General features: G+C 45.2%; 6 protein-coding genes across 6 annotated transcripts; 3 read left to right on the top strand and 3 right to left on the bottom strand.

Moving 5' to 3' along the window:
- Window positions 1-553: 553 nt before the first annotated feature.
- Window positions 554-2,790, top strand: LOC4330414 (uncharacterized). The gene is made up of 2 exons (XM_015770234.3): window positions 554-1,721; window positions 2,303-2,790. The coding sequence occupies exon 1, from the start codon at window positions 564-566 to the stop codon at window positions 1,710-1,712; it is 1,149 nt and encodes a 382-aa protein (XP_015625720.1). The 5' UTR covers window positions 554-563; the 3' UTR covers window positions 1,713-1,721; window positions 2,303-2,790.
- LOC4330413 (phosphoribulokinase, chloroplastic) lies at window positions 2,462-4,872 on the bottom strand. The gene is made up of 5 exons (NM_001428229.1): window positions 4,194-4,872; window positions 3,816-3,900; window positions 3,642-3,726; window positions 3,227-3,471; window positions 2,462-2,996 (listed from the first exon to the last, which is right to left on the bottom strand). Exons 1-5 carry the CDS (start codon window positions 4,736-4,738, stop codon window positions 2,745-2,747), a joined length of 1,212 nt encoding a protein of 403 aa, NP_001415158.1. The 5' UTR covers window positions 4,739-4,872; the 3' UTR covers window positions 2,462-2,744.
- A 1,514-nt stretch (window positions 4,873-6,386) lies between these two features.
- On the bottom strand, window positions 6,387-10,075 carry LOC9266378 (secretory carrier-associated membrane protein 5-like). The gene is made up of 12 exons (NM_001428228.1): window positions 9,861-10,075; window positions 9,566-9,718; window positions 9,374-9,436; window positions 9,225-9,258; window positions 8,967-9,089; window positions 8,784-8,846; window positions 8,498-8,591; window positions 8,152-8,197; window positions 7,999-8,066; window positions 7,838-7,886; window positions 7,588-7,653; window positions 6,387-6,666 (listed from the first exon to the last, which is right to left on the bottom strand). The coding sequence occupies exons 1-12, from the start codon at window positions 9,912-9,914 to the stop codon at window positions 6,634-6,636; spliced, it is 846 nt and encodes a 281-aa protein (NP_001415157.1). The 5' UTR covers window positions 9,915-10,075; the 3' UTR covers window positions 6,387-6,633.
- Window positions 10,076-10,299: 224 nt separating this feature from the next.
- On the top strand, window positions 10,300-12,056 carry LOC4330410 (uncharacterized). Its single transcript, NM_001428230.1, has 3 exons — window positions 10,300-10,469; window positions 11,113-11,295; window positions 11,556-12,056. Exons 1-3 carry the CDS (start codon window positions 10,410-10,412, stop codon window positions 11,781-11,783), a joined length of 471 nt encoding a protein of 156 aa, NP_001415159.1. The 5' UTR covers window positions 10,300-10,409; the 3' UTR covers window positions 11,784-12,056.
- A 602-nt stretch (window positions 12,057-12,658) lies between these two features.
- On the bottom strand, window positions 12,659-17,324 carry LOC4330409 (uncharacterized). The gene is made up of 7 exons (XM_015771115.3): window positions 16,855-17,324; window positions 16,673-16,768; window positions 15,796-16,216; window positions 15,105-15,195; window positions 14,427-14,763; window positions 14,193-14,341; window positions 12,659-13,464 (listed from the first exon to the last, which is right to left on the bottom strand). The coding sequence occupies exons 1-7, from the start codon at window positions 17,167-17,169 to the stop codon at window positions 12,951-12,953; spliced, it is 1,923 nt and encodes a 640-aa protein (XP_015626601.1). The 5' UTR covers window positions 17,170-17,324; the 3' UTR covers window positions 12,659-12,950.
- A 5,487-nt stretch (window positions 17,325-22,811) lies between these two features.
- LOC4330408 (pentatricopeptide repeat-containing protein At1g31920) lies at window positions 22,812-25,074 on the top strand. The gene is made up of 2 exons (XM_015767759.3): window positions 22,812-23,404; window positions 23,505-25,074. Exons 1-2 carry the CDS (start codon window positions 22,928-22,930, stop codon window positions 24,867-24,869), a joined length of 1,842 nt encoding a protein of 613 aa, XP_015623245.1. The 5' UTR covers window positions 22,812-22,927; the 3' UTR covers window positions 24,870-25,074.
- The last annotated feature ends 630 nt before the right edge of the window (window positions 25,075-25,704 follow it).

Raw genomic sequence — 25,704 nt, 5'->3', positions numbered from 1 at the left:
GCGGCGACGCAGGCGCAGCAGCAGCATTTGGGCGGCGGCGAGGAGCGCGTGGCGGAGAATGCAGCGTTGGTGTAGCAGCCGCTGCTCCAGCTGAACGCACTGGCTTCGGGTCTGGGAACCTGCCGTCACAGCCGCGGCCGTGCTCGTCGCCTCCATGGAGGAGAACCCCATCACACCGCTCCGCCTATGGCTGCTGCGCTCGCTGAAGAGAGAAGAGAGAAGAGGAGAAGAACAAAAGAGAGAAAAAAAAGATGTGCAACTGACATGTGGGCCCCACGCAATTTTTTAATTTTTTTTTGCTGACTAGGATGCCATGTCAGCAAAACCGGGCAAAAAAACTTCCGAGGGACCTTCGGTGAACGGTTTAAGAGAGTTTAGGGGTACACATTTCTGGTTTTGTAGTTAAGGGATCTATAAAAATCTAGCTGTTAAGTTGAGGGACCTCCGGTGACCTTATTCCTAAAGTGGCGGCGTCAACGGCCCGGCCCATTTACCGGCCACGGTCCTCGTCTGCAGGAAGGGGAGAAAAGGCCTCGCCGGCGGCGCGCCCCACGAGAACTCCGATGATTTGCGCCTCCCCCACCGGCGGCGGTGCGGTGATGGATCCTTCGCCGGAGTTCCGCGACTGGGCCAACCTGCCGGAGCTGCCGCTCTCGGAGGTGCTACGGGGCCTCCTCCCCTGCCTCCGCTCCGTCTACGCCTTCGCCGCCGCGTGCCAGCCCTGGCGCCGCCTGCTCCGGGACTCCGCCGCCGACCTCGTCCGCCCCCGCATCCCGCCGCTCCTCCTCCTCTGCCCCACCTATCGCGTCGTCCCTTTCTCCCAGCTCGTCGTCGCGGCGCTCCTCTCCTCCTACCCCGTCCCGGGCGACGCCACCCTCCTCTCCTCCTCCCGCGGCCACCTCGTCCTCCTCCGCCGCCGCGACCCCTTCCACGGCCTCCACCTCGTCGACGCGCTCACCGGCGCCACGCGCCACGCGCTGCCGCTCCCTTCCCCGCACTTCGCCTATCACTACGCCGCCCTCGCGCCATCCCGCCGCCTCCTCCTCTTCCATTCCAAGCACGCCTTCTTCTCCCTCCCCGTGGGCGACGCGGGCCACAACCCTCGCCTCGATTGGACCAAGCACAGCCTCCCCCGTGCCGCCTCCTTCGTTCGATCCATCCTCGAATTCCGCGGGCGCGTCCTCGGCTTGACCGATCGCGCGCAGCTGCTGGAGTTCCACCTCGATGCCAACCCTCCGAACAAATCCGCCCAAATGTTGCACGCCGCCGGCCTCCCTGAGGTCAGCACGTTCGACCGGTGGCACTTCGGCCCGCATCTGGTCGCCGCCGGTGATCGATTGCTCCTGGTGCTCTTCATGATGGGGCCGAAATTGGGCCATATGTTTGAGACATTGGTGAGTGTGAAGAAGGTTGGCGTCTATGCACTTGACATGGTGAAGATGAGGTGGGAAGAGGTGGACAACATTGGGGCTTACAGCTTGTTTGTGGACTGCGCCGGGAGGAGTACAGCTGCTTGTGTAGACGTGGAGAACTGTGGCGTGGAGGCGAACCGAATTTACATTGCTGCTCCTGGGTGCCGTGACTGGTATGCATGGCGGCCTGGGCGTGAGGTGCCTCTCGGTGGTCAAGGGCTTGGACCATTGTCCATTCAAGCAATGAACCACTTGCCATGGCCTTCACAGATATGGATTTATCCACGTCTTCTCTTTTGATGATGCATGGTAACTAGTGAGACAAGTGAAGAAACCTTATCTATGATCAGTTGTTTTGCTGTAAATCTATTACTGTGGATATTTTACTTCCGTAGCATGTTGTGCCAACATAATGAGTGTTTTTCTAGCAATTCCCTTTCAGCCAACACATGTCATAGTAAGTCACATTTTTGTATCATATGGAAACACCAAGTACAGATTGTAATTGTCGTCATGACTTCCGGTGGTACCACCTGGTAGGCCGGTACATGCTGATCACCAATGTTTTGTATGAGTTTGTAGGCTTCTCTTTTAGGCTTGCATAACATGCACTGTCTCATATTCATGCTCAGCATCATATTATTTATGCAATTCTTAGACTCCATGTTTATGCAATGTGCTTTTGAAATTCACATATGCAAGCCTATGAGTTTCTGTTCTGAAATCTGGAGTTCCTTTCATGGTTGTCTGTTTGTTATTTATCTGAAACTATCATGTGCACCGTATATAACTTCTGTTTAAAGTATAGCTGCATATAACCATGATGATCCCATGACTCCATTAATTGGTGAACGAATATGATTCACTGAATTGCATTATTCTCACTGCAGATCCACACAATAGAGTGAGATTGGTTAGGCACTCATTGGACTACCACTCATAAATTTTACTCCCAATTCATCTATAAATATTCCGTCTGTATTTTCTTCCCTTGTCGATCATATGTTGTTGACTTATGACCAGAAGCAATAGCCAACAAGAGAGGCACTAAAGGAAGGACCTATTTTTTATAGTAGAAAGCAACCGTATTTCTTTCTACATTGAAATATAGAAGATGTACATTGAAATGTGTCAAGAAGAGATGTAGGAGCACCCTCATGGAGAGGGATTTTTAGAAGTTCCATTGCATGGTTTCACAAGTTATGCAATGACCATCCTACTTTCTTCTAGCTGTAATATTTCCAAAACTAGTTACAAGAAATGCGAGGATGCCCATTGTCATTGATATGGTATGGTGATGAAGAGATTCACGAAATATGAATGTGGAGCTCATTAAACTTTTGCCGCTTCAGTAGGTGCACCGGCCCTCTCAGCAATAATCTGCTCATAGAGATCTCTAATCTTCAGTCCTACGATAGTTTGGAAGAGACCTGTTCCATTGTTGCTGCCGGGGAAGTCTGCATGCTTTAGCATTTGCTGTGTCACCTCTCCATAAAATTTGGTTGAGAGGTTGCTTAAATGGCTCTCAACATAGATAAGCTCATCTAGTCTGTCAAATTGGCCATCCATCTCCAGCACTGATACCTGAAGACATCAACAAACCAGTAAGCATATACAGCTCTGGGAGAGGAAAGCTGATTGACAATTATGATTTGTGTACGAAGTGAATTGTTGATCTATAGTTGTTTTGGAGTATTTGTTCATACTTCGGAGTTCAGACTGCTCGCTATCTTGCTGTCATTTTAATATCCAAGTGACAGTGGTTGGTTTGCTGCGGACATGGCAAAAAGGGACAAATAAACCATTTAAATTACCTCATGCCCAAAGTAAGTGTCTGGGCCATAGGCAAATTTGATGCCAGGATAAGAACATGTGAGTTTTCTTCCACAAGGGACCCAGGTGATGCTTGATCCTTCGTCGAAGAGGTAAACTGGGTTGAAGTTCTTTACACCTTCTTTCATGATCAATTTAACACGTAGCACCTTTCCTTCATTGTCATCAGGAATAAGCTGGGTTGGCAGAACTTCAATCACTGCATCAGCATATTGCTTCTGGGGATCTGTCATAACAAATGGTAAGCATTGACATGTCTTGTTTTATTGAGTTTCAATTGTTGGTGATTTGATGTGGTATGCCTTGCATATCTTTTATCTATTCAAATATAGCTTCTTCTTTTTTTTACTGAATTATAATTGTAGCTTTGAAATTTTAGTTAGTAAAAAGCAGTACCAATGAAGGCATCAAAATCTGGTTTCCTGGCTTCGATACTAGCCTTGATGCTTTCAAGGCTGTGACCGCGCTCTGCCATATCCCTCTGCATAAGTGCAAGTTTATTTTAGCAAAATCTGCTGTTCCATGGCTCATGTGGAAGAAGAAATACATTAACCTTACTGTTGGACAGACCTGAATTTTCCATGCAAATTTAACCTCGTCACTGATGTCCAGGTAGATGCTGAAATCTAGGAGGTCCCTCACACGTTCATCAAACCTGGTTTAAAAGTATAAGTAAACTAATAAGTAATGACAAGAAATTGGAAAAACAATCTGCTTGTGTTAGACTTGCAAAATGATCATGTTAGTTTTACTCGGGAAGTATTTTTACCTCCTGAAAAATCAGGTACTTGAAATATTTTTTAAGATATATAACATAATTTGGACTGAGATTATGAGAGCGATTTACCCAGAATGTAATCAAATGTGATGAAGAAACAAAAGAATAAACACCAAATACTACAGCAGAAGGAAGAATCATGTGGAGCATGGGATAAAATGTAAACTCACATGGGATGTAAGCCCTCAATGACAAAAATCTTGGGGGGCTGGATAAGCTCCGGTGGGTCTAGGAGACCAGTAACATGGTTGTAGATTGGCTTCTCAATTGCCTTGCCTTCTTTGATTGCCTTCACCTGCTCATACATGAGATCAAAATCGTTTGCCCTAGGGTCCAGGGCAGTCACACCTTTCTCCTTCCTGCCAGTCCTGTCCAAGGAATGGTAGTCATCGAGGCATATCACCGTTGTCGTGTCACTGATGAGTGTGTTTGAGTCTGGGTTGCCACCCTTGGGTGGCTCTGCAGCACCACCAAACACACTGGTGAGCCGGCGCATAAAGGTGCTCTTCCCGCATCCTGAGTCTGCTGCAAGGCCAATCACCACTGGCTTGTCGACTGAGCATGAAACCTGAAAGGTTCTTGCTCCTCCGTACCTTGTGCTACCCCTCCTGTTGCTTCTGGTGGTGAAGAAGATGACCTGATTCTGCCTGAAGCTTGTGTTGGTGGTGCATGGGGAGTGCAGGGAGGTGGTGGCATGTAGGCTGGAGATCGCCATCTTTGCTTCTGGCCTTTCTACCTGCTGGAGTTGCTCTTCTTCCCTTCAAGCCTTTTGATTGAGGCTTGATGAGAAGAGAGAGGAGGTTGAAAGAATTGAGGGGATAGAGCTAGGAGAACATAAGGAGGAGAGAGGATGATGATGATGTGGTACCCCTTATTTTCCTTTCTTTTCTGATGATATCAAGGGCAGCTTATAGTGAACTGAAAATGAGTTCTTCAATTTCAAATAATCATATTTTGTCAGCATTCTCCCTATGGACACTGAATTTTATTGTTAAGAAAAGCTTTTTGGCTCTCTTACAATCATCCTTTCTGGTGATGTTTCTAACATTTCTCACTTAATTTCTGAATTTATATAAGTATTATGTGCTGAAAGTTGCAGTGCTTTTTTGCTTGTCTGCTAGCTGCCAAGATACGAAGAGAAGGACGTACTTTGAGATTTATTTTACACGTCCTGCATTTTTATGTCCCGGAGAATACATGCACTTGTTCCTGTGCTGCCGATTAATCGATGCTTGAATTTGTGATGGCCAGGGATGCTCGGGAGAAAGCTTGGTGGTGGTTTCATGAATTTAGATATGGTTATGCCACGTGGCAGCGCAGGGATGGCTGGCTGAGGATGAGGGAATGGAGGCTGGAAACTGGAGGCTGGATATCGCTGATGCTGCTCCCTTCAACCTTGCTGTTTGCTGTGCACCATATATGTACATCTAGCCCACCAACGCAGTCCACGCGTAATCTCGTGGCAGCAGGTGAGCACCTCATCACTTCATCAGCAGCCGCGTCACTGTGTGGCCAAGACAAGTCAGCATCCATGTCACTAGATGTCTAGATGGCCGAGACTCGCAGGACATCTCCAAAGCATATGCTGGGGGGCTGCCAACGCCCAACATCCCACGGCCACGAAACTGAAGAAATTCGATTTGTTTCCACTTTCCAGTGCAATTTTATCTTGCAAGTTAATGGTCAGCCGTATGATATAATCAATTATGCATTGATGATATATAATGTCAGGTTTGTGCCGTATATTATTTGTTTGCCGATTTTCTGGCATGTATTCTCAACTCAAGTTGTATCAATGCTTATAATACAAACCGTGCCAAACCAGAACATTATTACCTGGGAAAAATATGATAAACAGCCTCATTTGGTTCTGTATTTGCTGTTAAAAAAATACATAAACATTGGTGAGCACAAGAGTACGAATTTGGTTCCTGTGCAGTCCAGTATGACTGCAACTTAGACAGTCATGCTACGGCTGTGGGATGCAAATCCAAAGCCCAAATTTAATGGACACTGTTCATTCAAACAATCTAGCACAAAATTATTATAACAAGGTTATTGTAGCATTTAATCTAGATCTTCCACTGAAAAATTGAATGGACAAGATCTTGTGCAGTCCCTAACGTGCAGTTGTAGTTGGGACTGCACCTGATCCCAAGTTCAGCAGTTGTAGTTGGGACTGCACCTGATCCCAAGTTCGGCGGAAGCTGAATCTCCAAGGAGTGCAAGATTCCTTCCAAGTCTCAAAGCACAAATGAGATCCCCAGACAGATGGGTTGCTGTCTTCTGGTTCCAACGAGCATGGCTCTTGTCGTAGGCCAACAGACCAATCAACCGTAAAATTGAACTATCAAACAAAAGAGTGAACAAAGTGCAATTTGTATAGGTAAAGAATTGAGGTTCAACACAACAGACCGATCAGCCCAGAAAACAACACTATAAAATAGTATTCCTGTTAAAAAAAATAACACTATAGATTGACATGTACTTAGAACATCTCCATCACTACATAACATACAAGATCGACATGTACATATATGTATGCACAGAACTGCAGCTCAATCAGATAGTATTTGGTGGGCTTTTGTAATATTTCTTCCACGGCCCACTTCACTTGTGCCCTCTGAAATACATGTATACTTTCTGCATGCACCAAAATCAGAGGATCAAAAGTTGGCATTGGCATAATGCATGATGAGAAATGATACATAACGTTAAAAAGGTAAAGGTGTATAACACCAATTACAAGGGATTGATATTAATGTGAGAATGTGATATGCGCCTTCAATCTTTTGTTTTTTTGTTTTTTTTTTACTGTGAGACAAATGGACATCGCAGCCACAAAAGATTGGCTAGCTGATCTACATCATGTGCTTTTATCCATAAAGCTACAATCACAAGTAAATAAAAAAAAATCCTACTTTATTAAATGCAAGAAACTTCACTTTTGTTGAAAGTCATGCATAGAAATGAACAGATAGAAAGCCAAACCAATGAAAATAATAGTAAGTACAAAAAGCTTCTAATTAGAGAAGTGCACTAACATATATAAGAAATTAACAAAATTATGTGAATAAATATAATCATTGTTCCATAACTAACTGTATTTATCTCGATATACGCATGTCCAAACTCAAAATATTTAATCCATAATGAATGTACTCCATGAGTCAAAAATAACTATTTACTCCCTCCGTCCCTTAATATAAGGGATTTTGACGTTTTACTTGCACTGTTTGACCATTCGTCTTATTCAAAAAAATTTGAAATTATTATTTATTTTATTTGTGACTTACTTTATTATTCAAAGTACTTTAAGCACAACTTTTCGTTTTTTATATTTGCACAAATTTTTTGAATAAGACGAGTGGTCAAACAGTACAAGCAAAATGTCAAAATCCCTTATATTAGGGGACCGAGGGAGTACTCATCATCCATTCAGATATAATATCCAGACATGCCTGAAAGGGTTGTGCTAACACCAAGAGGCTTGACAAACAAAATGCAAACTAATACTCCGTAGGAGGGAAGGGACATCATGATAAAGCAGACTGAGTCACAAACCTGAAGAACCCAAATGCTCACAAGTGTCTCCAAGCAAAACAAGGCAAATCCGACAAAGTAAAAGATCTGAAATAACAGAAGTTTATATCAAAATCACATACATATACTCAATAGCGGACCTTTGCAAAGTCGCAATGAAATATTTGTAGACTATGTGAGTAGAGAAGTGTTAGCATAAAACATGCCTAGTTGCTTATTCAATATATGCCAGGTACAGAAGATCCAAAACAGAATCTACAAAACTACTCACCCCGACTATTGCATGATCAGAGAAGGTGTCAATTGCAGCCAATATACCACTGGTGTCAAACAAAACATATTTATATTAGCATCGGATCAGATAAACTAAAGCACAAATCTTGTTGAAATAGCAGAGGTTCATCATATTGAAAGCTCTCAATAGTAGCTTACGTTAATGATTTTCCACGAAATATAACTGGTGGAGCGATGGCAGCAAATACACAGAAGGCAATGTGAAGCTACACCAAAACAAAGACATGAAATAATTCATTCAGGATTTGCAACCCAAAAAAGCATTTACATGCAAGTTGATCAAGGCCATACCATGTAGCAAAGGAAAAACCATCCAAAGCTGAATGCGCTATCAGTTCTGTTCAACATATTGACAGAATATTAAAAATAAAAGCAATGCTAGTAGTAAACATATAGGTACTTGCAGTTCAGTTGATGTTAAACACCATTGAATTCATGATTGCCTATTTTACATCTTTATGAACATATGAATATTTTCTGCGGTTTATTAACAATGATGTGCATGTTAGTGTTTTCAGTATAGTTAGGCTGACAGGAAGTGGAACACTGGAATCCCTTCGTTAACAAATTGCGAGAAGCAAATGACAGTAGATTGTTCTGTGTTGATAGTATGAAACATTAACTGTTGGAGGCATACCTCATTGCGCGGTACAGAGGCCTATACCACATCAAGTATGACAGAGGCATTCCAAGCATACCGTAGATAGTAGCCAGGAAAAAGAGCTTGGAATCTGCACAAGAAAGTACAAAATTTAGTGACCTGGAGCAGACTGCAGTAAAAACCATAAAAGTGCAATAAAAGCACGTTTTAGGTATCTAAACAGCTATTCAAGTAAATTGTACAATACACATGTGCAGGTGCATGCCTGCATGGGCATTGTACAGGGAATGCAAAACTAGCGAGAAAGAAGTGCTTAGCTCACCTCCTCCTCTGATCCAACAGACAATGACAGCAATAAAATTCCAGAAGAGACAAAGTACAATCCCTGTAAATTACAATGACACAAACATTCTCCATAAGTATGAATAGCGCGGTCCTCTTGAAAACAGTATATAGGAACACCCTGCATTAGGGATAGTTATCATCAAAAGATGATTTGCTGTACCAAGCCAGCTTGCAAATGCAAGGTACTGCAACTTCTGTGCATTGGCAGGTATCTCGTTGGCAATGTCGTGGTGGATAATTGGGAAGAATGGTGGCCAGTTCTTCTCCTCCATGGGCACCCCGGCTACATCAAGTCATCAACGCGGTACAGTGTGCAACATTCAGTTTTTCGTGAACGCACAACATTCAGTTGAAAGGTTCAGCAATAACAGAATAGAAGAAAATCACAGGACCAAATCCAATGCACTTAGAAGCTTACCACTCTTGAGAGCTTCCTCCCTTCTCCTGATATCCTACACCAACACAAAAAAAAAATCCAAGAAAACAGAAACACAGCTAACAATTTAGCATCGTCATTTAATACTAAACCAACACCAAGGATCAAAGGCAACAGCATGATCCACGTACCGCCTCTCGTCTCTTGAGATCTGCCTCCCATTGCAACAGCTCCTTCCCCTTGCCCTTCGAATCCTTCATTGAAGAACAAAAATAATTTAAAAAGAAGTTCCAGATCAGCCACTCGCTAAGCACCACTGCAGAAGTAGTGGGTGATCCTAAAAGCAGACGACATCACGAGACACTTGGGTTAGCCTCTCTTACGCTCATGTTGTCGAGGGGGATGTCGACAGTGGCACCGCCCTTGCTGCCGCCGCCGAGGCCGCCGAACCCGAACGAGAACTGAGACTTGCCTCCGCCACCGCCACCACCACCGCCGCCACCACCACCACGACGTGCTCCACCACCTCCTCCATTCTACACCACACCCACACCCCATTAGCATCCGCCACAAAAACACCACACCACACCAACCAAGCGGAGAGATCCGGCCCGAGATCTCAGAGAGCACCAAAGGAGAGAGAGAGAGAGAGCTGGTTAGGTAGTAGTAGCTGCTTACGGAGAAGGGGTTATCGTCGGCGCCCTCGTCGAAGGGGTTGGGGTCGTGGTGCATGGCGCCTCGCCGGCTTTGGACCTCGCCTCCCTCCGGCGCGCGGGCGGCGAGCAGAAGCCGGCTACTCGATCGCCGGGGAGAATGGAAAGAGAGAAAAAAAATGAAAAAATTCGGTGAGGAATCAGTGGGCTGGCGCTGCGAAATCGGTTGGTGTCGCGGGGTGGACTGACCGACCAACCGACTAGTACTAGTAGTACTAATCTCACTCAACCCAGGTCGCGTCTAGTTCAAGTTTTTTTAAAAAAGAAAAAAACACAAATACTAATATTCTGGTTAATGAGTCACTGACATGTGGGGTCCACACTTTTATTCACTGGCGGGTGGGACCGGACACCCTTGCGTCTTTTTTCTCATTAACTTTCGACGGTTTTCTTTTCTTTTCTTCGTCTCCTTCCTCTTCTTCTCGATCATCAGTAGCTGCCTGCCCCCCATAGCGAGAGAAAAGGGAGCTCCCAGCTTGAGCTCCGGCGAGGTACGGAGCAAGAGCGGGGGACGATGGTTGGAATCTTCTCCAGGTTCTCCGCCGGCGCACACCGCCGCGCCAAGAGCGCCGTCGTGAGCTCTCTCTCTCCCCGTCTGCGCCACTTGGGTCTTCCTATTATATTAGGCCCATTTGTGTGTGTGTGTTTTTTTTGGGTAGTTTTAATTCCCCAAGGAGGGATCTAGATGTCGATGGCTATAGCTGAAGACTAGGTTATTGGTAGCTCAGCGAGGTCCCTTCGATTGGGGCTGATTCGATTTGATCTCTTATTCGCTTATCATGGGTAGATTGTGCTTTCTCCAGCGCAGGGTAGTTGCTTTCTTTTACTCTTATGATGTCTCGAATTAGGATTGTTTCAGCGAGGATGGTTGCTTTTAGATGATCTTTGTTTGGTTGGATTCAAGTGAAATAGTATAGTATGTACTAATAACTGTTGGGTGCTTTCTTTGGATTAGTCAACCAAGAACAGACAGCTTGGTTGCTGCCAGAAAATTGGAGAAAGTTGGGAGCTTTTGTTGTTTATGAGAAATTCTCTCGATTTGACAATTCTTTGAATTAGATGCAGTTCCTGACAAATTTGCACAGAGCTAACAATATTACGTGGCCCACCCCTGCAATCAACCAGCAATTGTGGGAACCGAAATAGTTACCGACTTTAGTTATCAAAGGAAAAGATAAATAGTTACTGATTTGGGGGTTTCCATTTTGGTGATACAGGAGGTTGTGGAGACGTTGGCACCCAACATGAACAGCGGAGAGCCTGATTCACAAGCTGTTCCTGCAGATAGTCCGCATGGCATTGAGGTCGGCGTCGAGTTCAAGCCGGTGGAGCACCCAGTGGAGCCTGTCAACCTTGATCAACCTGTGAAATGTCCACTTCCTGAACCATCTATACTTCATGTAAGCCATTCAGTCGCTGTTTGTGGAAGAATTGTGTTGTTGGTTTGTGTTATGTAATCCACTATAAGGAGCAAGACACACAAGAGAAAATTCATTTCACCTACACACAAGAGAACCATGCATTTTATTCAACTTATGTAGAGGAAAATCCAGTGCTACAATTGCAACAACATGCCTTCTCTTACAGGTTCCCTGTTTCCTCCAGTGTCTACTTACCTAGCTATATTCCCTTACTTGATGCATCGATTGATGGATACTAGGATGGGAGGATATGGAAAGAAAGGATCGCTACAGCGGGTGTGAGGGTGATGACAGACCTGCCAGTCGTGAAGGAAGGATCGCAGCTTGAGTCCGACAGCAGCGGAGCAAGGTCGCGATCCGCAGTACCGAAGCGCGCCATATTACCCTCTGTAAGTGCCCCTGAGAATAACATCCTAGCTCTGCTTGATGAATGTGACGTGCCTGAGAGCCTGCGTCCTGCCGAATGAGCTTCAGTAAATTAGATGTTGCTAGTACAACTCTATTTTGCCTCATGTTGTTGTGCTTGTGCATTACTGCTTACATGTATTACTCCACTTCGTCAAATGCCACGAGATGAATACAGCAATGTTAGGTCTGAATTTGGAACTGTAACAACAGATGTTGGTGTGAAATGTTTCTACAAATACGGGTAAAGGCAATGTGTACTACATCCGTCGCATTTGTTGAATACAATAAATTTATCACAGAATCACTGATATGCTGGATTTGGTTTTGTGTAACTGCTACTCATTGGTGGTAATCTTGCTTTCCCTGTCTGTTTATGCTACTCTTCAAATTTTCTACTCCAAAGTACAGTCATCATACTGGGCAGAAATTGCAGCTGGATCCTTTTGAGCTTGCAATTCGTGCTCATGTTATTAGTTGAATAAATCGATGCAATGGCTGAATAGCCTATGGTGTTAAGAGAGGAATTCATGCTGTTTGTGGGAGGATAGAATCGAATAAATTCCTCGCAGAATGCAGGGCCCCACTCTAACACTCATGGTTGAAAGCTCGAGCAGTCGAGCTCGCCGCAATGAAGAACGCGGAAGAAAAATGCGGTGGAGCTGGGCGCCGTGCACGCTATGCCGGGGCAATGGTGACGACCAAACGAGTACACAACACTTCATCCAGTCACACATCACGGTATATACGGTGTTTCGACGTAGACTAACAGATCAGTATCATTTCGACGTAGACCAGCAGATCAATATCAACACCACATATCACTGAAAGCTTTTGGATCATTCAGAAGACCACAGCGGCGATCAATGACTTCGAGTCTATGACGTTTATTTATTTATTTATTTTTAAAAAATAAAGATCAACAGAGGGGAATATGTATGCGAAATTAGAGCTGATCAATGATATTGTCCAGTAAATTTCCCATCTTGTCGCAAGTGACACTGCGTTAGGTTATCGTTCATACATGTAATCCTCTTCTTCTGTTGATCATCCACCATTGCCAAAAACTCCCCATGTAAGGGTAAGGATTGCAGCAAAAGAATAATAAAGCTAAAGACAACGAAGCAGATAAATCACCTGGCCGTTCAGGCAACCTCGCAAGAAATAAACATTGTGAGCCTACAGCAAAAGAGGGGGGAGGGGGGGGGGGTTGCGCGAAAAGAGACTTCCTAAGCATTCTTCTGCTCATAGCCAGCAAGTCGTCTCCTCTGCTGGTGCTCGGCGACCTTGTAGTCTACAACCTCACGGAACAGGTCTGGAGTCAGCACGCACTCCTTGCTTCCGTACACGGCAGCCTGAACACTTGCCATCAGCTTCGCGATCTCTCTTCCTGAGAAACCCTCGGTCTTGGCAGCCGCCTCCCGTATCAAGTCATCTGTGACACCCTTCACCTCTATCTTCTGAGGCTGACCGCGGAAGAACCTGAGCCAGCTCTTTTCGTGTTTTTCACCAGCTTTCATTATGTACTTGTCCAGATATAGTTTGAAAAGCTTGGACCGCTCATCTTCCCCAGGCAAGGGAAACTCAAGGACCTCATCGATTCGGTCGGCGACAGCAGAGTCAAGGTCACCGGGCCTGTTGGTCGCAAGTGCAAGGACGATGTCCTTAGATTGGTCGCCTGTGCGGAAAAGGAGAGCATTCAGGGCACTCCTTTGAGCTTCACTCATATATGTCTTGTTCCGTCTGCAAGATAGAAGATATTACTCTGAAATGTTAATACTATTCTTTGACTATAACAAATTCCCATTTAAGGAAACCAATTGAAAATATACGAATACACACCCTGTAATGTCAACGTGGGAAGAAATTAGAGTTACAATTTTAAAGAGCTAGAAAGCAGAACTCTGCACAGCATTACCTAATTGCGAAGATGAGTGCTCTTATCCAAAGGTGATCACATATTCACATTCCTTTGCTAACCCAACGTTTTCCAGGTGAACTTGTGAAAATTAGGATAAACATATGCAAGAGAAAGAGCTACTTTTTTGCTCAGAATATACAGTTACTTCTGCACAACTGGTCAATTTTGGGCCCCAACTTTACTGGCCATTTTCAGCTTAACAATGGCATGAAAATTTCGTACTGACAAAAGCAAGCACCACACAGGCAAAAGAAACTGAAATAGATGAATGTGGAAACTGAGGATTTGCCACTCAGTCAACTTATTACCTCGCTCACAAGTACCATGTGTCACTGAGGCATCAAGTGGCAAATTCTAAAGCATGTAACAAATGGAATGGCAAGTCCTTACATCAAGTTCAGTGATTGATTGATTGCAAATCATTTATATCATTCATTAAACTTTACTACTTTAGTATCTAAATAGAGATTCAAATCCTTTCTGAAATTTTCAGATGCTGCAAATCCATATTTTCAAACAAGAGCAGACTGAAGATTAGATTATCACTTACTCGCACAAGAAAGCATCAGCTTCATCAATGAAGAGGAGTAAACCTCTATTTGATTTCTTTGCCCAGTCAAACAACTGATGAATCTTAGTGACTGCTTGCGATCCCAATGGTGCAACATCTCCACCAGTCATTAGTGCATAATCTAATCCCTGTAGATGTCCATAATGTTAGTGAGCTAATAATATTCGAAACATTGTCATTAGTGTTCACAGAGACTTGTCAAGTATAACGTACAGATTTCCGAGCTAGTTCTCTTGCTGCCATCGTTTTTCCTGTGCCAGGTGGACCATAGAAAAGCATGTTTCTAAAAGGAGCTTGATGAAGTTTTGTGTTGGCAGTGGCATTAGCAAGCTGCTTCACTCTCTTCTGAAGAGAAGGATTTAGAATAACATCACCAAACCCATTCCCGTTGTTCCCCAAGTTGCTTCCTTTATTCAGTTTACTAGTCATTGTACTCATAGCACGTGAGAAGACACCAGACCAGGGATATTTCCCTCGTGATGACTCTCTAATAAGTGATGGCTGACCTAGAATACGATCAACATAGCCCCAGACCACTCTTGCACCCTCCCTGGAATAAAATACACCAATCTATATAAGAATATAAAGTGAGCAAATGAATGGCAAAAACATAAATTCAGATGCATTCCAAAGGAAAGCAACAATCTCAAGGTAGATGAAATAATGGGCAGTGAATGAATGATAGGTAGAGCAATTGGTTGCTTTGTGCAATCTTTAGAATAAGTTTCATGGAAATTAATCTTGAAAGTTGAAAGTGGGCGCAAAAGAAAAAAAGAAGGTACAATAAGCTTGCCAAGGACAATTAATTTGTGCCACTCTCTTCATGGGTACTTATGAAAGAAGTGTTCTTGAATCTGAGACATATACAGCGGTATGGCTTATGAAATTTACCTTGTTGTGTATATCCCAGCTGCAAGTGCTGTGACACCTCCAACTGCTACAACTAGCTTATTTTGATCAGTTAATATTGTCTGTAGACCACCTGAAACATGTAGAAGAAAAGTATTACAGGACACTCAAACTTTTATATATTAAAACAGTTGTGTCATAACAAGAGCACACAAAGACCGTTCCACTCAGCACCCTCTGTCCCACAGTATAAGGCGTGGACACGCGGTCAAACTTGGCACGTGTATCCAACCTTTAACTTTTAATTTCTTATATACTATAATGTTTGTAGCAACAAAATCATAACCATGGGAAAGTAAAATTCAAATGTCAGTCCAATGATATTATCTTCATCAAATAAAATTGAATTTATATTAGATTAATTGTTGATCAAATATTTCAAGAGTTGAATCTTAAAATGCATGCTCGCCTTACGTGGGAAAGATGGAGTACTAAATAAAATTAAAATAGTCTACTTTAGTACTCCCTCCATCCCAAAATATAAAGGAAAAAAATATTAAACTAGGAACTAGTTTCCTAGTAGAGGCATACAAAATGAAAAGCCATCTCTTCTAAGAGTGTTCCCAAATTCTTAAAAATATATTTATTATACAAAACTTATGAAAATATCTTATAATACTACAGAAAAGAAGTCCAATAAATTCACAATTTTGTAGCTATTTATCTGGCATACCTCCTATATGCTCAAAGGTTGTATTTATTAATTGAACCCACTTCTCCTTCTCAGCCTTTGCCCCCTCAATAAGCAATCGCCTTTCAACATCTTCAGTTTGTTTTTTTAACTTTATTCTCGCATTTGCCTCAGCTAAAATTTTCTCTTGCTCAATTTCCTTCTCCACAATTGCCTTTGCTCTATCAGTCTTTCTTCGTTCTTCCTGTATTTGCTCCTCGATCGCACGTCTCATCTGCTCTTGCCTAATCGCTGATTCCTCTTGCATCTTCACGAGCTCCTGGTTTCTCACTCTCTGGGCCTCATGATCTGCCTGCATTCTCTTCCTTGCTAGCTCATCTTCGTATCGAGACATCTGTGATTTTACCTGAGCTCGCTGTTGCTCAAGTTTTTTCCTCTCATCATAATCAACGCGTGTCTTCTCCTGCAAAATTCCTTATGGTAAATAACAAAAGTATGTCCTAACTTGTGAATTCGCATACAGAATTGCCCTGGTGATGACACCCTGAATGTGTACAGGGCTAAATGATCAAGGAAATGGCTTTGGCAGCTAATTAGATTAGCTAGACATAAATATCACCAATAAACACCATATGGAAGTCATATAAGTCAAACTGAATGTCGGTCAGAACTGAATAAAAAATTATTACCATAAGAACACAAAATATTATAGCTGTGACGTTCAATCGCAAAAATATTACTGATCCTACAAAGTGTTCCTTCATAATCCTAAATGTCTCAAAACGTTCCGCTTTCTTCTCTTTTACTTGTTGCAATGGTTTATGACTGGAACCAATTCCAATTCGTTCAAATCATCAGCTCACCATGACTAAGAAAGTAAGAGCACAGAAAAAAAAAGATAGGCCGAGAAATATCTCACCAGTTCGATCGCCGCAAGCTCCTTCTGAAACTCCACCTTCTTCGTCAGGTTCTCCGCCCTCCGCACATCCTCCTGCTGCTTCAATATCTCGAAGACCTGCGCGGCCACGGGTCGAGAACCCCCCGTAAGAATGCAGGCCAAGAAACACCCAACCAGAGCGGTGGAGCCCGGAATCCCCCTACCTTTTTGCCATGCGGCGAGTTCTCGATCTGCTTCAGCATAGCGGCCCCGCGCTCCAGCGCCTCGGGGTCGAACCCGGCGGCGCTGGTGCGGGGGTGATCGTTCCGGACCTTGCGCTTCTCCTCCGCGGCCGGCGCGGGAGCCGGCGGCGTCGGCGGCGGCGGCTGCGCGGCGGGGGGAGGGGTCGGGGGGGCGGAGAAGCCGGGGAATCGGAACGCGGGGGCGCCCCCATCGGCGTACGCCCGCTCGGAGGAGAAGGCGACGACACCGGCGGTGGAGAGGGCGGCGGCCGCGGCCTTCGCGGCGGCGGCAGCCATGGCGGCTTTGGGTGGGGGGGTTTGTGGGAGAGTAGGGTTTAAGGCTTAAGGCGGCCGGCGCATCGACCAGGAGAAGCGGTGGGTGGGGGAAACGAGCGTATTTGTGTGGGGAACCGGTTATCGGACGGACGGACGGCGGCTATGCAGTTCGCCTTGCGGCCCAAGATGAACTTGCTTGCGTTATTATTACTCGCTTTTTCTTGCCACGGAAGACGTGGCCTCTCTAGAGATTTCGCTCTGGTTTTTTTATTATTATTTGTTGCAAAGTTTCTCAAAAAAAATATCTTTTTGCAAATAAACTAGAGCATCACTGTTTAGATAACCAATCTCAGATTTAGCTCCTCATTCTAGGGCATGTTTAGAAAGCTTTTAGCAGCTATAATTTCTCCCGAAATCAGAAGCTATCTCAAACAGTTTAGTTTTTTTACAAGTCCTAATAAGTTATAGTTATATAGTCTATAAAATAAACTAAAAGTCAGAAACTAACTACCAATCAGTAGTTTCTCATAATCTTAAGCTCCCCAAACAAGCCCTTAGTATATTTTGCAAAGTTTCTTAAGAAAATTTCTTGCAGAGGAATTGGAGCGTCGCTATTTGGATAATGAATCCTCGTGGTATCTTCATTTATACTGCTACATTCCATATCATAAGGACATATACAATGCAAGTAAATTTGGCGACGTGAAAGAGAGGGGTAGGTGGAAAGAAAACATAGTTACTATGTAAAACAACTTATAGTTGACTCTTAGGCCCTATTAGGGCACAACTCTAATTCCAACTTCAGCTCCACCTCTTATGTGGAGTTAGAGCTCAACCAAATGATTTCAGCTCTACTCAAACAAGGGAGTGGGGGTAGGCTGAAGTGTTCTCACAAAATGAACTAGAGAGGTGGATTTGGGTTTATGCTTCTCTACAACTTTGTAGGATCAAGGAGGCCGACTAGAAGGGGTGAATAGGCGGTTTTAAAACTTAATGGCACTTAAACAAAACTAACCTAAGTTGCTAGGCAAGGTGAGGTGCAAGGTTAACTAAGCAACTAAGTTAAGTTTTACAAACCTAAGTGATATGGGCTCAAATATGTCTCTATGAATGTAAATAGCACAAATGTAAATGCAACAAATAAATGAGACAAGAGACAAGGAATTTTTCACCGAGGTTCGGAAACTCGCCGGTTTCCTAATCCCCGTTGAGGCGAGCCCAACTCCACCGCTCAACCACGAAGCCACCGCACGCCCCCTTCGTCAAGGGGTGGGCAAGGTGGGAGCCGGCCCACGGAGAGGACTACCCAAGCCTCGATCACTCGGGGTAGTTCTTCCTTCACTCCGAATGTGGTGAACTCTAAACCACTCACAAACGGTGCCGGGCCTCCTCCATAATCTCCTCGGAGAGGTCACCGGGCAACACCTCCACAAGCCGTCTAGGAGGCAGCAACCTCCAAGAGTAACAAGTCTAGGATTCTTGCCGAGGATGATCAAGTGCCACACTAGCTATAAAAATGAAGCAATGCACTTGGATTGGCTTAACTCACTCTCTAACACCTCACTAGATAAACTAAGTGCACAAGGGTGTAAGAGCTCTTGCAAGGGTTCAAGATAATGCAATGGAGTGCCAAAACCTTTCCCTTTGCTGCTGGGGAGTGGGTATATATACCCCCAACCACCAAAATTAGCCGTTGGAACCGAAATCCCCAACTTTGTGCTCTGCCGGTCAGACCGCCATTGTGAGGCCGGTCAGACCGGACTACTTTGTAACGGCTAGTTTTTCTAGCCGTTACAGGGCAATCATTGAGCCCACTCAACCTGGTCGGTCTGACCGTAGTGTAGTGGCCGGTCAGACCGTCCATGGCTCAGTCAGACCGCCGTCGGCTCGGTCTGACCGGTTGTGGCTCTGGCGGCTCTGTATCGTCACCAAAAACCAGACCAGTGCAATAGACCAGTGGGGCCGGTCAGACCGGCCTTACCACGCCAGTCAAACCGGCTAACAGACCCGGTCAGACCGGCCTAAGGCCCACGGTCAGACCGCAGGTCACTTTTCAGCTCAACCGACCGTTAGTAAAACGGCGATATCTCTTGACTCGGGTCTTGGAATTTGGCGTTCTTCGACTCTATGGAAAGCTTATTCAAAGTGCCATTCAACCCATGAAAAATCCATCCAAGAAACACAACTTAAGTCAAGGATAAATGGCTCACACTCCAAAGGATATCCACCGGACATACCCACAAGATGTCACTCACTCCTATTGGACATGCCCACTTCTCTCTTGGTTTAGGACTTGAGAAAACTCATCACACTTGGTTAGACAAGCCCACAAAATGCACCTACATGCATATGAACTAATATGGCACAAGATCATCCACAAGCTCGCTTCATAGACCCCTCTTGATAGTACGACGCCTATCTAGCAAATCCGGTCTACACCAAACACCAAGACCGGGAAAAGACTAAGAAAACATTCTTAGCTACATTATACCTTTGCCTTGCGCCATCCATCTTGGGGTCAAGCTTGAGCCGAGATCAACACTTGTGACCATCCGGTTGAACCATGTTTATGCCGAGGTCTTGTCCATCCTTTGTCAAGACTTTATTCTCATCACAAGCTTGACTTCATTCTTGCCAACATGACGATGTCCTTGGCTTGGTGACCACTAACCCATGGTGTCATTCATTAGCCTCATCGTAGTGGGACCTATTCATTTTCACACCTCAAAGGAGAACATTAGTCTCAACAAATCGGTTGTCATCCTTCACTTGATGACCAACCGGTTGCATATGAAAGATATGGATATGTTTGTTGAGTATTCATTAACATCACAAGTGTCATATACTCGTATGCAAGCTCAAGTGCAAAGATCCGATATAAATAATAGGTGAACAACATGGATTTAGAACATGCACAATAAATGTATAGGATTTGCTCCCCCTAAATATATGCATGCAAATAAATATACAAGAGATGCAAGTGTATGCATAATTAGAGAATGACCAATGGGGGTTTATCCTATACATATAGAGAAGGCATATGTAGTAATGATGTAGACCAACATAAAACATATACCTTCATGATCTCCATGTTCTCAATGTAAATGAGACTAAATAAGATAACATTCGAGTAAACATTAGTCTCACACTTATATATCAATAACATGGAAATCATATATATGAACCTATCAAAAAGTAGGAGATAAGAAGTGGTACATATCGTTTTATCTCCATGCATTTCATCCTTGTCATGATTAAGGTCCATCACAAAAGAATGCATGTCTTCCACATCTCATTATCGGGAAATAACCTAGTAGACAACTTATGCAAAAAAGAGGTTAATCCCATAAACATCGGTTTATCATCTATCACCAAAGTAACAATTACACAAATTGTTTAATCCAAGATCTTACAATCTTTTCTCTCTTTGGTGATGGATAATAACTCGATATAAACAATATAGAGAGATGAGATGAAAAATGATTTCAAATCAAGATAGAAATCTTATAATAAACAAAATATAGAATAAGCTCCCCCTCAAGATGTGCATACATATGGATATGAAGGAACACATATGCACATAATCAATAAAGATCAAATAGGAAGCTCATACTATATTTTGGATCCACAAGAGAGACCAAGTTAGAATATGTGAAGTTTAATACATACCTCTCATCATTTTTACTTCCATATCCAAATGAGACTAGTCAAAGAAAGGCTCATAAAAACGTTAGTCTCATATAATTAGATTTGTCATTAATCACCGAAACCAAATTAAGGCACTTGAACTTACAAACTTCACTACGGACTTAATTACTGGAGTTAAATTTAGGAGTTGAACCCCTATCAATAGACCCTTAGCATTTATTAGAGAAAATTTTGTTATATTATGTGAAGAAAAGGAAAGAAAGATAACAAAGTTGTTTTTGTGCATTAATGGTTGAGAGACTTCATTGTCTCAATTATTATAGGATATGAGGATAATTACTCCGTATGTATTAACTAAGACAGGGTGGAGGCAGGCCTAGGACTGCTAAGGCTTGCCTACGCCTTCCTCTAAAGTCATGCTTAATTTTTTTTTAAGTCACCATGTAAATTTTGTAGAAATCTAATCTTATTAGTTGAGCTTATCTTAGCTCTAGTCTTCAGTAATGTATATCTCTGTCATTGAACTAAGAGTCTATATCAAATTCTATCTTTGTATTACCCTAAGCTATTTTAGTTGCATCGTTTGCCTGTTGGGCCTACGTCAAGGCAGCCTAGTCAGTATGTTTGTCCTAAATCAAGTTTATTAAAAACAATTAACATCTACCATGCCAATAAATACATTACCAACATGTATTTTATGATGGATTTTAATTAAGCTAATTTGATGATCCAGACAGTGAATAATTTTACAATTTTAATCAAATTATGAAAGTTTAACTTACTTCAAAACTAAAACACAGGAGGGAGTGATATGCCTACAAGTGGTGTGTGTAAATTATCAACAGTCGAGTTCCAGCCACATCTCTTACCCGTAAAAATGGACATAGAGCATTACTAATATCTAAAATCAGTGCAAATTAAGTGCGTATGTGGTTTATTGACTTGGTATTGGTCCATGTGACATCCATGTGGTGTCTACGTGGCACCAGAAACAAAAAGAAAATCACCAATGTGACCCATATGTCAATATGTGTTTTTCATTGGAAAATAAAAAAAAATACAGTGAGACAAACGTGTTGTCACCATCTCTCTCCCTCGCTCCTCCCATCTTCTCTCCAACCTTCTCTCCAGCCTCTTGAGCATATTACAATGGGATCGCTGGTGTTGGAGTCGACACGGAAGATACGGGGGCACCTGGGAATAGGCGGCAGTGGAGGCACCATTGGTGTTTCTATTTTTTATTTTTTTTATTTTTTTATTTTTGATTCTAGGGCCACATAAACAGCACGTAGACATCGCATGGGACAAAGATTTTAAGTCAACAAGCTATGACAGTAGAAATCACTGTCAATACTGCCAGGGGACTTGATGTTCACTGGTTTTACAAAAGTTAGGGGATGCTTTGTATTCGGTTTTGCGGTTGAATGACGCAACTAAAAATTGGCCAATAGTTTAGGGATGTAAAGTGGACTTTCTCTTAAATTGTGATTTCTGATGCTTCTCAAGCCAGACCAGTGGACTGGAGGCCTTGTGTTGTGTGTGAGCAGCCGCAGTCCTTACGTTTAGCCCAGTCAGCTCTACTGAAGGAGATAATCTGGGCCAATTCGAAGGATGTATAGCAAATTCGTCTGAAATCAACTCCTCTCGGGTAAACAAACTCCCATGATCCCATCAACGGTTTCCCCATCAACCACCGCCGATGGTCACTGCCACTGGTCAGCCCATGGCGGAAGCAGTGGCGTAGTATTTGGATCCGCCGCCTCCACTTCACCGAGAGCAGTGCCAACTGCCAACCGCCGACCCGGTGCCTGCCCAGGTGGGACATGTATGTACCTTATCCTGAGCCCAACCATTTTTGTCACGGCCCATGCTGGCGTGCTGCCATTTGCCCGCTCCAACTCCAGGATGTGGATGGCATCCAACCGCCCATGGAAATCCCCGCGCGCCCTCCCAGCCACAGAATCCTTCCACGTAGACCACCCCACTCCGCGCCACTGTCCACGTCTGCATAGTCCGCCAACGAGCACGTACGACGAGCTTACCTAGCTAGCTGACTGCTCGAGACGACGAGACGTGCGATTTTTACTCCTCACGGTAAACGATTCTTGTGAACGCCGGCGCTCCATGTAGCATGGTGGGGGGTTTAGTGCTCTCCCAGGCGCAGCACCAGGTCGGGATCGCCGCGACGTCGCCGGCGCAGGCGCAGGCGGCGGAGCAGGCGGCCTTCAGGGGGAGGGATCACCGGGCGCCATGCGCGAACCTGGACGAGGCGAGGAAGGCGCACGCGCGGCACGTCAAGCTCGGCCTCGACCGCTCGCCGCGGCACGCGCGGCCGCTCCTCGCGGCGTGCGCGCTCGCCGCCGACTGGCCCGGGAGCATGGCCTACGCGGCCTCCATCTTCGCGGCGCTCGACGACCCCGAGGCGTTCGACTACAACACCCTGATGCGCGGCTACGTCGCCGCCGCCGGCGGCGGCGGCCGCGACCCCGCGGCCGCGCTGCGGCTGTTCGTGGACATGGTGGATGACGGCGTCGAGCCCGACAGCTACACGTTCCCGTTCGTCTTCAAGGCGTGCGCCCAGCTCGGCGCCTTGCAAGAAGGGAGACAGGTGACAGTTTCAGCTCACACTGACCTGAGCACCGTGCGAGTGATCTGAAATCCGGTGAATTGGGGCTTCAATTTTTTTCTCCTTTTTTTTGCGATTGCAGTTGCAGGGACACCTCGTGAAGCTCGGGTTTCAGCGTGACGAGCACTCGCAGAACAGCCTCATCAGCTTCTACGGCAAGTGCGGCGAGGCTGACCTGGCTCGCCGCGCGTTCGAGCAGATGGAGGACGATGAGCAGACGACGGCTTCCTGGAGCGCGCTGCTCGCGGCGTACACGAGGGCCGGACGCTGGGCGGAGTGCGTCGAGTCGTTCGGCGCCATGGTGCGCGCGGGATGGAGGCCCGACGAGAGCTCCATGGTCAGCGCGCTCTCGGCGTGCGCGCACCTGGGCGCCCACGACGTCGGCCGGAGCATCCATTGCGCTCTGCTGAGGAACACCGCGAGGCTGAACACGTTCATGAGCACGTCCCTGGTGGACATGTACGCCAAGTGCGGCTGCATCGAGAACGCGGCGGCGGTGTTCGACGCGATGGACGACAAGAACGCGTGGACGTACAGCGCCATGGTGTCCGGCTTGGCATTGCACGGCGACGGGCGTAAGGCGCTGGAGGTGTTCGACGCGATGGTCAGGGAGGGCCACAGGCCCGACGCCGCCGTGTACGTCGGCGTGCTGAACGCCTGCAGCCGCGCCGGCCTCCTCGAGGAAGGGCTCCGCTGCTTCGACCGGATGCGGCTGGAGCACAAGCTGACACCCAACGCGCAGCACTACGGCTGCATGGTGGACCTCATGGCGCGAGCGGGGAGGCTGGACGACGCGCGCGCGCTCATCGGGAGCATGCCCACGGGGCCGACGGACACGGCGTGGCGGAGCCTGCTCAACGCGTGCCGCATCCACGGCAACCTGGAGCTCGCCGAGCGCGCGCTGCAGGAGCTGGAGCGCCTCGGCGCCACCAACGCCGGCGACTACATAATCCTCTCCGACATGCACGCCAGGGCCCACAACCGGGACGCCGCCGCGGCGCGCCGGACGGAGGCGGTGGACAGGGGCCTCGCGCAGGCCCCCGGGTACAGCGCCGTCGAGGTGCACGGCGCGACGCACCGGTTCGTGTCGCAGGACAGGTCGCACCCGCGGGCGGACGACATCTACGAGATGCTGCACCAGATGGAGTGGCAGCTCCGGTTCGAGGGGTACACGCCCGACACGTCGGAGCTGGCGCTGGACGCAGGCGAGGAGGAGAAGCGGCGCGTGGTCGCGGCGCACAGCCAGAAGCTGGCCATGGCGTTCGGCCTGCTCAGCACGCCGGAGGGGGCGCCGGTGAGGGTCGTCACCAACCTCCGGATGAGCAAGGAGTGCCACGCGTACAGCGCGCTCATCTCGGAGATCTTCGGGAGGGAGATCGTCGTCAGGGACCGGAACCGGTTCCACCGCTTCAAGCGCGGCGCATGCAGCTGCAGAAACTACTGGTGAGACGGCTGGGCTGGCATAGTGGCATGGCATCTCTCTGTGATTGATGTAAATATGGACATTTTCCTTGTGTTTCATGCAAGTGTAAGATTAATTCCTTTGTTGTGTATGATCCACAATGTTAGATCAATTATAGTATTATACTGTTGTGCAATGAAAACAAGACTGATGAGTTATATAAATGATGGTAAATATGCATTTCGAGTAACTAGTGCAACTATTGTTATTGATATTTGAAAGAGATTTTTCATGATTTAGTAATTATTTGTGGTTAACAAGTACTATCAAGTTGTATAATCTCCCGGAAGATGCATGTTTCCTTGCTCAAATACAATCCAAATAATCATGAAAGAAAGTAAAAAAAAATGACAACACTCATGCAAAAACGTACATATATCATTTTACAAATTCTCAACTATAAATTCAACTCATATATCCAAAATTAAAAAAGAAAAATCAATTTTTCATAAAATATTGATACTATTTATGCTCGAATTTTTTTAATGTGTAGATCGATTTTGAACATGATTTGTGGTGGGTGGAGTGATTTATGTCATTATAATATACATTTTCTTTTTTTCTCATATTTTCATTATAACCATTTGCATAATATTCAAGAGAACGATCACGAGGGGACATCCCTGATTAGAATTCCATTCCTTTAACAAATCAGCATTCATCGACACCTAATATTCCCAAAAAGAGAAGAATTAACGCCAAAATTGTGTAATATTTTGCCAGTGTAAATTATATATAAAAAAACTAGAATTTGATGTTAACGCCAAAAGTAGATGTTATTATACTCTACTTGATTTTTGGCAAATTGAGAAGAATTAAC

Source organism: Oryza sativa, chromosome 2 (assembly GCF_034140825.1).
Source record: "Oryza sativa Japonica Group chromosome 2, ASM3414082v1".
NCBI classification, from domain to species: Eukaryota; Viridiplantae; Streptophyta; class Magnoliopsida; order Poales; family Poaceae; genus Oryza; species Oryza sativa.
The sequence above is the reverse complement of the archived record's forward strand: the minus strand, read 5'-3'. Positions and strand labels throughout refer to the sequence as shown.